Here is a 16393-nt window from a genome sequence, read left to right on the forward strand (position 1 = left end):
CTTCCTTCCTTCCTTCCTTCCTTCCTTCCTTCCTTCCTTCCTTCCTTCCTTATCTTTCTTTCTGGACAGGGTCTCTATTTAACCCTGGTTGTCCTGGAACTTGCTAGTTAGACCAGTCTGAACTCGAGCTCACAGAGACTCACTTGCCTTCTGCTCCTGTGAGCTGACATTAAATGGACTCGCCACTACACCCAGTCCTCCCCACCCCCTTTCCTTTTTTCATAGCTTTAAAGAAGTAAGTTATAAAGCCACCCAGTCACCTACATGAGAAGCTTAAGATTGAGTTTAGCTAAAAAGATAACTTTTCCCTTCGATTGCTTCTGGAACGAGTGTCTGAGAGCTGCATCTGACCATTTAGTCATAATTCCCACCTGTTATGGTTTCCTATTTGACTATTTAATCCATCTAGAGTTGTTTTCCCATGAGACGAAGGCCTAGCTTCCTCTTTCCAGCCCTGCTTTTGGGTTAATAATACATCTGTTTCCTGAGAGTTGAGCTGCCATTGCAGCCTTTGTCCCGTGTGGTGTTACATCCTCTAGGATATGTTTTTGGTTTCTTTCTTTCTTTTTTTTTTTTCATTGATGAGTAAACTCATTTTCTATACTGTGTGTAGTTGTAATTCCATCTTGCACCTTTAAGTTTATTAAAGTCACTAGCTGGTTGTAGGTGAGAGACCCTGATCTACTTGCTCTAAAGGTCATGATTTTAAAACTGCTGAGGGCATATTTTAAAAATCAGATTAAATTGCTAGAAAGCATAAGGCCAGAAGTCACTTTCCCCAGAACCTATAAATACTGTGTGGGCATGGTATTGGCTCATCTAAAATTTCAGCCACGGCAGGCAGGGAATCCCAGACCAATCTGGCTTGCTAGACTAGCCATATCGGTGTGAGGTGTGGACGTGATGGAGGGACCATGCCACGATGAGGAAGGAAGAAGGATGGGGGAAGATGACTCCCAGCACTGACTACACTAGTCTCTAAGCACTTGAACACACTAGTGTCTGCACACATGCAGAAACATGCACACATGTACAACATAAATGGGGGAAATCTAGCTAAGAATCGTGTAATGTATATGGAAGCAGGAACTGAGAAATTAAAGCTGTCACCAGTAATCACATTTTTTACGTTCATTGCTTTCACGTGTCTTAATTTTTTGTGTGTGTATGTCTTTCAGAATAAGATTGAAGAGCAGCCGTGGTCAGTTTTATCTTCAGTTTGTCCCCCATATTAGGAAAGAGTTCTCATAGCCTGTTACTTGTAGGGTAGACTTACTATTTGACTGTTGAACCATGTGAAGTAGTGCATTTCTTGACAATGTACTGTTAAGAAGACGAGCATCCCCACTAATGCGGCTTATCTTTGTTTTGCAGATGTTGCTTTGTGTTTGCTTTGGGATACCTCTCAGTGTGTCAAATTACTAGAGTCTATATCTTTGATTATGGACAATATTCTGCTGATTTTTCAGGGTAAGATTAAAACTTGATTCAGTGACCTCTTTTATCTATTCTAACATAGTGGTTAAAAATACAGACTATAATTTCATTTAGTACTTCCAATGGAAAGCTGTTAAACATTTGTAATACTGAATAAGTCGCAGAGATAACCTGAGCTTTTAAATTACCTTATATAAACGTTCTAAATATAGAGCAGTTAGACTTGTAACATGGCATTGTCGAATTGAAAGTAGTTTTTAATCTAATAGGAATTTTTGCAAGCATTTATAAGTATTGAAGGCCACCCCCCTCCCCCAGGTACTTTCTTTCTGTTTAGCCCTCTCTTCCCTTCCTTTCTCTCCTTCCCTTCTCTCTTCCCCCATCCTTCCCTCATTCTGGCTTTTGTTTCTTCAGAGGGAATGCATTTCCCCCTTGGCACTGAGCAGGTCTCCTTGTCCTGTAAGGAAGACAAAGGAGCACTGAGAGATAAATGCAGTACCAGCTCCTGTCTTTGTAAAGAAACATGTCCTGCCATGCAGGGTTCAGGTGGGCACCTATCTCACACCCCGGGGTTCAGGTGGGCACCAGGACACTTCACACTTTACCTCACACCCCGCAGCTTTCTCCACTGAAGGAGAGGGGTGAGCCTTTGCCAGTCTTGAGCCATCTGGGCAGTATCAAAATGTACAAAACATCCAATTTGAAGATAAGCAAGTTAGGAAAGAAATCATATTTCTGGTGATAGAAATTGGCCAAATTATTTGAGAAAAATTACCTGTAAAAAGGAGAATTTTAAATGATAGATTATCTTTTCCTCAGGAGAGTAAGGTAGATTTTTATTATACAGATTTAAAAAATAAGCTTGAATGAAAGCAAGTTGTGTCCCAAAATAAGAAACAAAACCACGCCAAAACATGACATATGTAAAAGAAAAAAGAAAGAGAAACACTGTATCAGATTAGGAAGCAAGGCCTGGGGAAGTGGAGTACAGAGGATGGGGAGCAGAGCCGCAGCTCATCTCTAAACAACAGATGTTCCTACAGCATCAGCACATAATGGGCTCCCTGTGAATAGGAGGAAGTGGCCCAGCTCACATGTTGTCATCATGGTGGGATGAGGTTGGGAACCAGCTATGAACCAACCGATGAGAGTCTCTAGAAAGCAGACTCATGCTAAGAATAGCCACTGAAAGCTAACCATGCCAGACAGTGAATATTCACCCTGAGCTATGTATGGATCCCAGCACCCAGGTTCTGTCTGCAGGTCCCCGGGGGTGTCAAGCAGTGATAACCCTGGATCCTCCAGTCTGGGGCTCTCTCTATTCACTCCATATAAAGAGAGTTTCTTTCTTTCTCTCTCTCTCTCTCTCTCTTTTTTAACACTAGTACTTTAACATAACCAAACTGATTTGGCTTTAGACCCTTATGGGTCAGTATTAGTAGACATCTTCGGGACCCTCACAGTTGTTACTGTTTTACCTCCCTTATCTGCTGCTCCAAACCCTTGGTACTTGCTCCCTTACGTAACATCTTTCTAAGCTAGCTACTCATAGGCTGTTGTCAAAACAGCTGCCTTCACAGTGGATTAACAAGGTTTAGTCTCACATTGCAGTCCATTGGGGAGGGAGCCTCTGCTTTACAGGCTGTCAGGAAGGAGGATGGGGAGTAATGGGCCAGATCAGACAGGGGGAGGGGGAGGGAGAGGGGGAGAGGAGGGGAGGGGAGGGGGAGAGGGAGAGAACCCATATCTGTTGATATTCTGTTAGCACAAGCTATTACATGGGCCCACAAAGTACAGATCAGTTGATATTAAAAGCTTAATGATTATGCCGGGCGTGGTGGCGCAAGCCTTTAATCCCAGCACTCGGGAGGCAGAGGCAGGCGGATTTCTGAGTTCGAGGCCAGCCTGGTCTACAAAGTGAGTTCCAGGACAGCCAGGGCTATACAGAGAAACCCTGTCTCAAACAAACAAACAAACAAACAAACAAACAAAACCAAAAAACAAAAAACAAAAAAACAAAAAATCAAACCAAAACAAAAAAGCTTAATGATTTTTTTCAAAGTTATTTATGATGTGACTTCAGCAGTATTTTGTTGAAATTGATAAATATTTCTGTATAATTTTAAATGTTTATAGAAAAAAAAAAACCAGTGTAGCATTTTTAAGGTAGACTACTCATTTATAATAATCCCAGTTAAGAGAATCATTTTTAGCTACTGGGAGGAAGCATTTGACCACGGTTAGTAAACTAATAGAGATTGGATGCAGAGTCGAGCAAGTCAAAGCAGGCGTCCCCGGGCAGCTCGCAGCCAAAGAACTTGTTCTTTTTTTTTTTTTTTTTTTTCTTTAACCTGTTCACTTTTTACTGTATGTCCTGCTCACTGCCCCCTTCCTGGTAACCCCCTTCCCACAATGCTTTCCCCCATTCTGCCCTCCCCTTCTTCTCTTTTTAAAGTGGACTCCCTAGAAAAGAGCAGCCTGTAGGCCAGTGTTCCCTGGTGAGGGACAGGGGAGGGGACAGCAGAGGGTAGAAGAAGGGCCATCCTGTAGATTAGGACAAATGTCATTGTTCTTCAAAGTGTGAGTGTCTGGAGGAAGCACAAGGGGGACCTGGGCTCTTGCTGAAGAATTAAGTTTTCATCTCTTGAATGAGACTAGACTAACTAAGATGAAGTGGGAGAGTGAAGGGAGGGAAGGAGGGAGGGGGAGAGAGAGTGGGTGAGTGTGTGTGTATACGTACAGATCCTTGTATAATGTTAGGTTCAGGATTTCTTTTTTTTTTTAATTTATTTATTTATTTATTATTATTTTCTTTTTTTACATTTCAAATGCTATCCCGAAAGTTCCCTATATCCCCCTCCCCACCCCTGCTCCCCTACCCACCCACTCCCACTACTTGGCCCCGGCCTTTCCCTGTGCTAGGTCATATAAAGTTTACAAGACCAAGGGGCCTCTATTCCCAATGATGGCCGATTAGGCCATCTTCTGCTACATATGCAGCTAGAGACTTGAGCTCAGGGGGTACTGGTTAGTTCTTGGGTATTCTAAGTTTCTGGGCTAATATCCGCTTATCAGTGAGTGCATATCTAGTGACTTCTTTTGTGATTGGGTTACCTCACTAAGGATGATATCCTCCAGATACATCCATTTGCCCAAGAATTTCATAAATTCATTGTTTTTAATAGCTGGGTAGTACTCCATTGTGTAAATGTACCAGGTTCAGGGTTTCTTATGATAAAAGACTGTCCTATTATTAGAAGTTTCTAGTTGCAGAAAAGTTTGAAAGCCTCTAAAGTCATGAGGTCTCGCTTCAGCTTTAGAAATGCAATATAAGAAAAGTAGAAAATGATTAGTATCTCTTTCTATCGAAAATAACTTAAAGATATAATAGGAAAAAAAAAAGAAGCGCCTCTTTCAAAAGCAGCGGTGAAATGCTCAGGAGTGGGTCTGAGACAAAAGGACTGGGCCTTGAAGATAGCTGTAACATCTCACTGAGAGATCTGAACTTGAGAAACAGCCTGCCTGTATTTAGATAGTGTTGCCAGTAAGAAAGTAGGTACGCAGACTGTAAGTCATCAATAAATTCCTTTACTATATAGAGACTATCTGCAAGTTCTGTGACTCTAGAGAACCCTGACTAATACAGTTGGTAAGAAAAGTTTTATCTTATTGTGCTGAGGGTCATCACACAAAGTTCACAACTATGGTCATAAGCTTGTCTCCCCAAAGCTGCTCACATCTCAGCTGAAGGTCAGGTCCAGGGTCTAACAGAAGTCTCTAATTTAAGTCAGGACCCTAAGTGAGACTCTAGCCACAGGGCAGATCAAGGTAGAGTCTCTACAGGTGTGCCGAGCGTTGCTCTTGGTCTCTGCTTGTATTCTGTTAAGTGGACATCATGGGGTTCTAGGCCTGCATCTGGTTACCTTGAGTGAGTGATGTCACTGGGTTCTGGTTACCAGATACGGCTTTGGGTGGTGGAGCTCCTGACTAAGCTATTTTTATGTGTCTCAAAGGCATTTCTTACTATGTTTGTTCCAGATAGCCAAATCTAGTAATTCTTCTCAAATTATACTGTTGCCTTAATGCAGTAATTTGCCTAGAGAGGCTGAGTGTAGACCAAGTTTACAATCCCAATGACCCGGGACACAGAGGCAGGAGGGTGGTTATAGGTTTGAGACCGGCATGGTCTACATAGCAAGTTCTAGGCCAGCTAGGATACAGTAAGACCCTAAAAAGCCAACTCACAATGAAGTACAACCAAAAGAATAAATGCTTGAGAGCAGTGATCACCTACTCAGACAGCAAGGAGACCGGTTAGGCAATCGGGATAGATACTAGAAATAAGAGTGCAGCAAGGCCAATGAGATGGCTCAGTGGGTAAATGTGCTTGCTGCCAAGCCTGATGGCCTGGGTTTGATTCTTGGGACCCACGTGGGAGAATGAGATGCAGCTCCGATAAGTTGGCTCTAAGCTGATTCACATGCCCTCCATCCCAAATAAGTAAATACGGGGAATATGCAGAGGAGCAGTTGTGCGATCATAACTCAGTGGGGACATCCTGGCTTATTCCTTTAAATAACTATATTGGGCATTTGTGATGTGAAGAGGAAAGAAAGCCCCTGCCTCTCGTGAATGAATCAATTGCAGGAGGCAAGAACCGTGTTCTCGCTGGATGGAATCAGATCTGTGTTGCAGAAAGGATCGCTCAATGTGTCCACCGCAAAACAGACACACAAGGGGGTGCGTGTGGAATAATTCCCATTCAAATCAAAGGCTGTGTCTTACAGCAAGGCATATAATATCAGCTGCTGAGTGGGTGTTGGCCTGCCAGCTGGTCTCCTGTGTCCCCTGGCTAAGGCTGACTGAGCATGCGCAATGTGTTTGGTAGGGTTTTTGTGGAAGCCAGTTCTTTGCGAGCAGAGGCAGGGACAGACGTGGCCTAAACGCTGCAGGTGTGATTGCCATTTTTGCCTCCCCATCTTGAGAAGCCTTATTGGAGTCCAGAGTCTAATTTTAGACATGTTTTTGTGTTCTGTGAAATGAGTCATGAAGGCCGCTAGCTGTTCTTTATAATCCTCCTCACACGGTGCCCAGTAACTGTGTGTAAATAGGGTGATGTGGAATAGTCAACCACCGGAGGCTTTGCACCTCCAGCTCTGGGGGTTCTTCCTGGGGGAGCATCTCCCAGCCCTTGACCTACATTTGACTACAGGAAGCATCCTGTCTTGCTGCTCCTATGTTTGTTCCTGTCACCACAGGAGTAAACAGACTAGAGCTGTGGGGACTCTGTTGCCTGCTCCCTGCCCGCCTGAGCTCTGCCCCTGAGTTTGAGTGGATTCTGGGGGCAGCATGGTAGAACATGTCAGGAGCACCTCCTTTACTCAGGTCTGCAGACCCTGCCCGAATTGCTCCAGCCAGCATCCAGGCCACTCTCCTCTGAACCTTCTTCTGTGCCTTCCTTTACTCTTCTGTTTGGAGCATCTGCTTGTTCAAACCCCAGAGGGAATGATTGGGGTTCTTCTCTCTCGGCTTTCTGTTTGAAATTTCTGTCATCTATACATTTATTCAAATATCACTCATTAAGGTAGTTGTGATAACCGCCCTTGATCTCTATCCATGGGAGCTGTTTTAAACCACGGGGGATACCACGTATCATGGCCATTGATCCTGTTTGTACTGTTTTTCTGTGCACACTTAGCCACAATAAACCCACACATTCACAGGAAGAAACTGCTTCCCTTTGGCATGGCCAAGCCACTGTGTTTCCACTTCAGGGCTCTTGTAAAGTGCTACCCAGGCCTAGGCACTCTGGTGCTATGACAGTTGCTCTGATGGCTGAGATGGCTTCTACAGGGCTGATAGGTAACAGCATGCTCAGCAGGGTGGGCCGGAGAAATAGTGATTTGTGACCACGGTGGGTCAGAATGGAATCCACAAGATGCTACCCACAGAAGCATAAAATGTAAAACAGGGAAGTGTTTCCAGAATTTTTCATTTTATGTGTTCAGACTGTGGTTGGCTGGAGATCATAAGAACTATGGAAAGCAAAACTGTGTGTGTGTGTGCGCGCGCGCGTGTGCGCGTGCGTGTGTGCATGTGTGTGTGTGCACTTGTGTGTGTGCTTGTGCATGTGTGCGTGTGTGTGCATGCGTGCACGCGCGTGCGTGTGTGTGCAAAGTGTGTATATCTGTGTCTGCTGTGTTGCTGTGTGTGCACACCCGTGGATCTCTCAGTCCTGGCAGGAAGCATTTTCAGAAACAACACTTCCCATTTGGTTATTGTGCGCCTTCAACACCTCGTGCCTGCAACACTCTTAGTGTTTGGTAGGTGACGGTGTGACTACATGACTGTGAGAGAGGTTTAGCTTTTAGAGGACTGTGCTGTGTGTCAGGTGCTGTGTAAGGGACTGGTGATGTTATTTAATCCACACAGTTGTCATTGTCCTCTCCACTTTAGAGTCAGTAACAGCCTTGAGAAATATTAAAGAGGTCCCCCTTCCACTGCCATGGTAGAGGGCAGTCAGGATTTATGGGTTTAAAATGTTTAATTATGTTCTGTTAATTTGTGTGTGCGTGCGCGCGCGCGAGCGTGTGTGCACACGTGTTAGAGAAGTACAGATTACAGGAGTCAGTTCTCTCTTCCTCCATGTGGGACCTGGGAACCAAACTCAGGTCATTAGGCTTGGTTGCAGACATCTGTAACCACTGAGCCAAGTTGCTGGCCCAGTTTGTGAAATTTGCTCCATAAAGCCAGCTGGCTTGTTCCCCATGTTCCAACCTATTGTTTAGTCAGCGTCTTGCATAAAACTCACTCCGTGTAGACTCCTGGATCTCTCAACTGTTGCTCTGGTGTCCCTTACCCTTGTCAGAAACCTTGGTAGCATCTGGTCTGAAACCCTGCCTCAGCTACACCAAATTGTCATCAAAGCCCCGCTGGTTTTAGAACACACCTGGGACTCACTGTAGATGGCCTGTTCTGGTCCTGCCTGTCCACCTCCCTATCGACCTCCCCTGCCTACCTCCCCTGCCCACCTCCCTGCCCACCTCCCCTGCTTTCTCATCCCCACTTCTGTACCTTATGGTCTTTGCTCAATCTTCTCACTGAGTGAGAAGTGCTCCCACTGAAGCCCAGTCAACTCTTATCTCTTGGTGGAAGGCACTGCCCTGAGAAGCCTGCCCTGTCCCCTCCTCACACTGGTCTCCTTGCTGCTCTTCCAAGGCCAGTTACACTTCTGCAGGCTGTGATCTTGGCAGGGGTGCTGTTTCCTCTCATCTGTGTTTCCCATCGCTCTCTCTGTTGTCTTGTGCAGCACTTGCAGATTGTAGATCTACCTGTTCATCCTTCTCTAGTAGCTCTGTGGCCGCAAGAATGTGTGAGTCATTGTATCTCTGGTGAAGTCAAAGCTTGGTGCCTTGTAGATGTTAATTAAGTGTTCTCTTTCTGAGCAGGAGAGTGAGTAAAACAATGGGTGGCTCAGACTGTGGCCTAACTGAGCTCTCACCCCAATGCATCTGGTGTTGGGCAGGTGGGGCTTGTTTGGTTTCCACAGGTCTTATAGATAAAGAACACTTGTTTGCATAAACAGGATTTGAGTGTAGGGACATAACAGCTTGCCTCTGTTGTTAGGTAACAGGGCCTGGTAGCAAGTGGGTGCTTGTAAAACTGGGGCATTAATAGTCAAGCATTATTGGAGTTCAGTCATCTCTGAGAGATATCAGAACAGTGCTAAAAGTACTCCTTCATCTTAAATCTTTCTTCTTTAGCAGTGTACAGTAGAGACTTTGGGACCAAATTATTCTGCTCTCATTCTTTGTAGAGAAATGTATACTAAACTAAACAAAACAAAACAACTTTCTAATCATTTCTTATATCAGAAAATATAGAGGGATTTTGTGCGTGTGAGTGTGTGAGAGTGTGTGTGTGAGAGTGTGTGTGTGTGTGTGCGCGCGCGCACGCGTGTGTGTGCATGTGTGTGTGTGTGTGTTCAGGGCATGGAGATGTCTCAGAGTCGAGTGCTTGCTGCTTTGTAGCGGATCCAGGTTCAGTTCCTAACATCCACATGGTGGCACACAACCATCTGTAACTCCAGTTCCAGGGACATGACACCCACTTCTAGTCTTTACAGACACTGCATGCACATGGTGCACATACACATATACAGACACTCGTATGTGTAAGATAAAAATAAGTCTTTAAAAGTTTCCTTTGTTGAGAGGAGTATCTTTGTATTAACCGAAGCTGTTCTAGTAACCAGAGTCATGGCAGTCTCTTTCCCTGAGTTCCCAGTTGTCTTTCTGGGAGACAGTGATGTTGTCACAGAGAAGATATAGCAGGTCTCATCCAGGCCCTGCCCCCTCCTGTGGAGTTCGGGGACTACTTCCCTGTCTGCTCTAGATCGGATGGGAGGCTCTTTGCCCTGCCTGGCAGGCTATGCCAGGGGAAGGGATTAGGTATCAGGGAGTGCCCTATGTCAATAAAGGTAGAGTGAGAGCACCATGTCAGTCACACTAACTGCTCTGAAACTGATACTTACAGTATGTGCTGTTGAGGAAAACTCTGCTCCCTGAGGGGCTGTGTTGGGTTCCTGATGGTGTTTTCTCTGTATCACAGCAGGCCCTGCCCTAAGAGGGTGTGGGTTTTGACATATTTTTGTCCCCTCCCTATCCCAGACTGTCCCTCCCTGTCCCAGGCTGCCCCTCCCTGTCCCAGTCTTCCCCTCCCTACTGTAGGCTCCTCCTCCCTATCCCAGACCCCCCTCCCTATCCCAGGCTCCCCCTCCCTACTCTAGACTCTCCCTCCCTATCCCAGGCTCCTGTCTCCCAGCTGCACTCTTGCTGTGTTGAATTTGTCAGTCTGTTCCTCTCCAGCTTCCTTAACACTCTTTGATCCATTCATCTCTTCCGAAATTTCCAACAACCCTTTCTTATCTTTTTTCACAACACACTCCTCTGCAGTCTGTTTGTCTTTTGTTGTAGTCTTATGTTCACTGTGCTCCTGGGAGCAGTTGAGCCAGAGGCAATGGATCGCCACCACTAAAAATCAAAGGCAACCCATGGGGCCGGATGGTCACCAGTGTTGCTGCCTTTGCAGAGTGACTCCAGGAAGCTCAGATGGGGGGGGGCAGAATTTGGTACTAGGACCTGCTCCCCACCTTCTTCCTGTCTTGGTTAAGAGTCAACTGCTCACCTAAGCACTGTTCAGCCTCCCAGACCAGGATGTGGTCCTGTCTGAAGGTTCAGCAGCCTTTGCACCTCATGAGTAGAAATTACATGGAGGATGTGGATGTACAATGGGTACCATAAGGACATATATTCAAAACATACATCTCTTGAACATAATATATATGATATGCATCATATATCATATATGATAGCCATAGCTGAACGTGTCAGTGTGTAGGTATCACATCAATTCGGCCATTATTTTATCAGGTTGCCTTAGTTACATGTGCACGGGATTTAGAGTTTAGAACCGAACGGGCTTTTATAATTCATCATGAAGAGAATCAGGCAGGGTGAGAACAATGAGTCTTTCCCCAAAGGAGATGGAACTCTCCCGAGCATCTGTATAATCCTGAAGGACATGAAGGATGTCTTGCAAGGCAGAAATGACAGCCGGGCCTGTGTGCAGAGCAACCTGGGGGATTAGGCCAGCTGAGCAGTGATTTCCTAGGTAGGAATTGGCTTTTACGGGAGCCAAGAGAAATCCTTCCCTCGTAAGCACGGGGAATTGGAAACAGCCCTCACCTAAAACAGCCCTCATCTGACCTTGTCCCTTGGAGCTTGAGTCTTCAAGGGCACAGCTGTGAATCTGACTCCAGAGTGAGATGTGGAAGCAAACCCTTGCCGCTGGGTGCTGGGTGCACACACTGGGAGACAGTCCCCACCCCCACCCCCCCACTCGCAGCTGCGTGGCTGACAGAAAATCAGTATTGGAACCTCACTGGATGGAGCCGGAGCCTCTACCTCTCATGACCAGTTGGCCCTGGCTGCCCGATGAGGGTGATTCCACGTGGTCCTTTTTGAGAGGCTTTTCCAGGACGGTGTAGTGAGATTCCTGGCTCTCCCGGCATGCAGAGCACAGGTTCTGCCTGTTGGCATTTCAGAAAGTTGAATAGCCGCCTGAAAGTCGATGCCGTGAGTGAGGGTGAGGTGTAGCGCAGTGCCGGTTCCTTATACCAGTGTTTGGTTTTCTTCCAAGTTAGCCATTCAGTTAGAATCTTACAAGATGTAGGAGCAGTGCTGCCATTTCTTTAACAGATGCCAGGCTTCTCGGTTCTGGGTGGCTGGCATCAGCGTGCCCACTCTCAACGTGGCGATGACCTTCTGACCTTCCTTTCTCCTGTTTACCTCTTGCTGTTTGGCTCTACACCTCTGCACTTCTCACCCAACCTCTTTAAATTTCTGCTCATCCCCCTTTCTCGGGCATCTTCTCTTTGCTGTTCAGCCGTGGGCAGCGGGCCCAGGGGGAGGTTGGAGGAGGCACTTACTTGGTCACAAGATGGCCATATCTGATGTCCCTGCCCTCATGTTAGGATGTGTAAGTTGAAGCAGGCTGGCTCACAGAAGGGTTTTTTTTTTTTTTTTTTTTTTTTGCATAGAGTCCTCCTTTTATTTGCTTTTTAAAACCACAGAAGAAAAAAAACAAAACAAACAAACAAAAAACTCCTTTGATTTCTTTTCTCTCATACTTCCCAAGGACGGAGACCCCCGAGTAGTTAACTCATAAAAACAAAAATCCCCTGCGACTTTTTGCATTGGTAGCCACTTGAGGTTTTATTGCCATGTGAGCAGAGTTGAAGCTTTTTTCCTGTTTCGTACATGTTGCTCTAACATTCTCCGTTTAAAATATCTACTTTTGTTTTCGTCACAGCCCAATGATGATCATTACGCAGAAGATCACTAGTTTGGCTTACGAAATTCACGACGGTAAGAATCTGGAAGTTAATTGTTCATCACCGAAAAGAACCCTGTCAGAGTGATTCTTGGCTTGAGATATTAACCTAACTCTATTCTCTATAGAGAAAGGGAAGGAAGGCAGGAAGGAACAGTTAGCTTGTTTAAAGTTATTAAAATATGCTTCACCCTCAAACCCTCTATTTTCTCTTGATTTTTAATTCAGTTGAGTGATAAAATGCAAAATAGTCCTTTGACCCATATAATGGACTGATAGTCTAAGTCAAGTTTTACTCCTATTTTATTTGTCTTACATTTATATTGAAATCTGTATAGTTCTCCCGCCCTATCTCTTTGTGTTCACAGCCATATATACACATGTATTTTCATAGACTTTTAATGTAAATATACCTCAATTTTACATGCTGATTTAATAAGTGGCTATAGGAAATGCCAGCAGTCAAGACTCCTTGGGGTATTGGCTTGGGTTCCTTAGAGGAACAACTCTGCTCAGTTTTCAGTCTGTCCCTGCATATGTGAACCCCCCCAGTCCTGTGCCCACTCAGCCCAGACCCCACATGTTCTCCAGGGCAAGAAGTTTTCCTCCCCTCCCCTTTTGCTGACAAGCAGAGTTTCCTGCTTCATTTAAGGGGCCAGAGACAGAATGAACAGATTTCCTTATCGTCACTGGTCCGTGTTTAATCCCTGTGTGTTTAGCTGCAGCTCTCCTTTCTGCCTCTCAGGAAGCAGAGCATCTCTTGGCCATATGCTCCTCTAGACAGCAGCATGTGCAGGGTGGGGCGTGGAGAGGCCAGGGGAGTCCCAAATTCCGAATCTCCTGCATCTGCTTGGGGCCTCTCATCTCCACGTTCATAGTCCAGCCCACACTAGAGGGACGTGTCTATGTAGTTCTTGCATTTGGTGATGTGGACAGAAGCTCTCAGATCCTGGTTCTGTAGTCACGAAGTATGTGCTGTGAATGTGGTCTCTAGGCGCTAAGACTCACATGTCACACTGACAGGTCCCGCCTTGGGCTCTGGAAGGAGAATATAGGAACATCCTGGGTCAGGAATAGCATTGTGTCTGTAGATCTAGAAGCACCTGCTGGCAATATATATTAAGCTCAGAACTGAACAGAGCCCCATTTTGTAATCTGGTCTTTGACATAGATTTAATGAGCAGGTTTTGATCAGCCTTGCCATGTTGGAAGAGTTGAGATTCTTTAGCTTGGCAAAAGCTTTAGCAAGCATTTCACCCTACCAGGTAGCCTCCTGGAGAGCAGCTACCTCCCACCTTATGCCTCAGGGCTCCGACCCTTCCTAGTCTCTTGATTCCGAGAGGCTCTCACAAGGGAGGAAATCCTTGTCTGTAACGAGCACTCTAAGCCCATCGCTAGCTTAGTCTGGCTAAGCTCTATTCCAGTGAAGATAAACAGTGAATGACAGACATGCCTTTAGTGCAGTCTAGAAGAGCCCATGAACAAGGTTCCCAGAGTCTCCTCCCAGTGAAGTCGGGGACAGCACTGGTTCCCTAGTAGCAAGTATGGGAACACGTGATATGTCATCTGCCAGGAAGTTCATTACACCTGGGGCCCCGGGTGCTTGCCAGGCAACAGTGCCTAGCCAGTGTCACCGTTCGAAATTCCTGGCGGGGAAGAAGATGTTGAGACTAAAGCATGCTGGCACAAATGTTTGCAGTGTAAGGAACACTTGTCTCGGTGCAGGGACACCAGCAATGGGTCATGCTTGCAGGCAGGCCCTAGCGAGGACAACAGCAGCAGGTCATGTAAACTCTGGGCAGTAGGTCTGGACCTCTCCTGTAGCTACTCCTCAGCTGCCAGCCCAGTGAGTGTTCATACCAGCATCCTCGGGAAGCAGAGGTTTTTAATCTTAGAACCTTTCTAGGTGTGGCCTTGAGATATCTTGCTCCCCTTACAGAACCCAGCCTCTTACCCTGACGTTACAGTTTTAAGTTGTGTGCAAGGGATTACTTAGGTGTTAGCACTGAAGGATGGCACAGCCTGGCAGTGTGCTTGGTCCTGATGTCTCCTGGCAAGTCTGGGGTAGGGTAAGGTTTTTTGTTGTTGTTGTTTTGTTTGCTAAGGCTTCCTTGATTGCACTTCAGGTGGGAGACTATCAGCCTGGCTGGGTGCTTGCACTGATAAGGGAGAAGGAGGAGTCTGTTTCCTATCTTAGACTGAACTATATTAATTATATAACTAATTTATTATATAGTGTTAGTCTTCTAGCTTAAAAACGACATCTTAATTTAATTTTAGTCATTCTATTTCTGAGTGCTCAAATTTTGAAGTAAGGAGGGAGGCTGGGCTTGTACGTATAGACAAAGTTATTCTATAAAGGTGTTTTCCTTTGAGTTATATATTTATTTTCCATGGTTGGTTTGCAGTTTAAAATGAGAATAGCCTCCTAGAGCAATATAGCAGGGTACACTGGCACAGGAGCCCCGCCCTACACCAGACACTTAGAACTGCTGCACAGGGCCAGGGAGACAGCTCAGTGGGAAAAGCATGAGGACCCGGCTCAGACCTCCAGTGCCCACGAAAAGCCTAACATGGCAGATCTAACCTGTAACTCCAGCAACAGTGGAACATGAGGCAGGAGGACCCTGGGGCCTTGCCAGGTAGCCAGTCTAGCCAGAATAGTGGGCTGTACGTAGACTCACTTAGAGGCCTATCTCAAAGAAAACAGACGAGCAGCCCACACAACACACACACACTAGGAAGAGCATGGAAGACAGTCCTGGACATTGACCTCTGGCCTGTCAGACATGAACATTCCTACTCACGAAGAAATAATAAAATACAACAAAAAGTTTGTATGTAGCAACGCATGGCATCACGGATGACTGCTAACCTGCACTTTTACCAGTAAAAGGCAGGAAAGGAGAGAGGAAGGGAGGAAGGGAGGAAGGGAGGGAGGGGGAAGGCTTCCAGAGGAACACGGGGGAGCCTCATGTCCAGGTAGCCTGAGATCATTTGGAAAGGGCTGGTCTGTCTTGTGCAGGGACATCAAGCTGTCCCCAAGTGGCGTGGACCCCTGAGGTTCCCCCGAGGTGCTCTCCTTTTCAGTGCAATTTCTGGGGTTTTGTTTTCTTCCCATGGTTCCCCAAAGTAGGTCCATGCCCTTGGGAGGACTAGGTAAGGAATTAGAGCTCTGGCAGAGCTTCGCTGAGGGTCAGAACACTTGCCTAGTCGTCTTGACCAACCCCATGGTTTTCACAGGCCTTTTTCTGCTTTTTCAAAGTAGATTTAGTTTTATTCATGAGTCTAAGTGTTCAATCGGCTTGTGACTATATCTCCTGCGTACTGTGACTGCGGCAACCAGGAGGGGGCACTAGAACCGTGGGACTAGTTACAGACATTGTAAACTGCCAGGAGGGTGTTGGGAGTTAAGCCTGGCTCCTCTGCAAGGGCAGCCAGTGCTGGTAACCACAGACCCACCTCTCCTACCCCTTTATGGCCAAAATAACTGTGGGAATATTTTCCCTTCCCTACTTACTGAACGTATAGGTGATATTTTTTTCTTTCTTCTTGCCATTATGCATGAGGTTGCGATGGTCCTGGTCAGAATTTTAGATGATTATTTTATTAGACTGGAGGCGGGGCAGGGCAGGGGTGGTGGTGGTGGGGTGGCCGACCTAGGAGGAGAGGAAGGAAAGAAATGTCTCTTGAGTCTTGTCCCGCCAGTGTACAGACGCACAGTGTGTTCCTTCACACCCCTTCTCCTTACTAGACTGAGGGCCACAGCAGGCCGTCCGTGTCTCTTCTTTTTCTAGTGCTAACCAGCCCTCAGAGTGTCGGAAGGAAGCTGCCACTCTCTCATCTCTGTCTTATGTACAAGTATCGTCAGTGCAAATGTGTGTAATTGAGATCACGCTGTATAAGTAAAGGCTTTCAAAAGTTCTGTGTGCTTCTGTATCATAATGGTGGCTTATTCTTTTAACATTTTTGGTGCTTTTGTTTTTGGTTGATGTAAGTCTGACCGGCCTTGAACTTGACACCATTTTGCTTTGACCTCCCAGACATTTTTTTTTTTTTTTTT

At 46.0% G+C, this 16393-nt stretch overlaps 1 protein-coding gene across 4 annotated transcripts in view; it reads left to right on the top strand.

Annotated features, from left to right (window-relative positions):
* The window catches only part of Mboat2 (membrane bound O-acyltransferase domain containing 2), a 133624-nt gene that overhangs the window by 92766 nt on the left and 24465 nt on the right, over positions 1-16393 (top strand). For 3 of the 4 annotated variants that reach the window (XM_029540654.1, XM_021201759.2, XM_029540655.1), the window contains exons 4-5: positions 1375-1470; positions 12310-12365. In XM_029540654.1, coding sequence (XP_029396514.1) covers positions 1375-1470; positions 12310-12365 — 152 coding nt within the window. The remainder of the gene's footprint in view (positions 1-1374; positions 1471-12309; positions 12366-16393) is intronic. The other variant, XM_021201760.2, reaches the window with a different exon arrangement.

The sequence above is a fragment of the Mus pahari genome, chromosome 7 (genome assembly GCF_900095145.1).
Source record: "Mus pahari chromosome 7, PAHARI_EIJ_v1.1, whole genome shotgun sequence".
Lineage (NCBI taxonomy): Eukaryota > Metazoa > Chordata > Mammalia > Rodentia > Muridae > Mus > Mus pahari.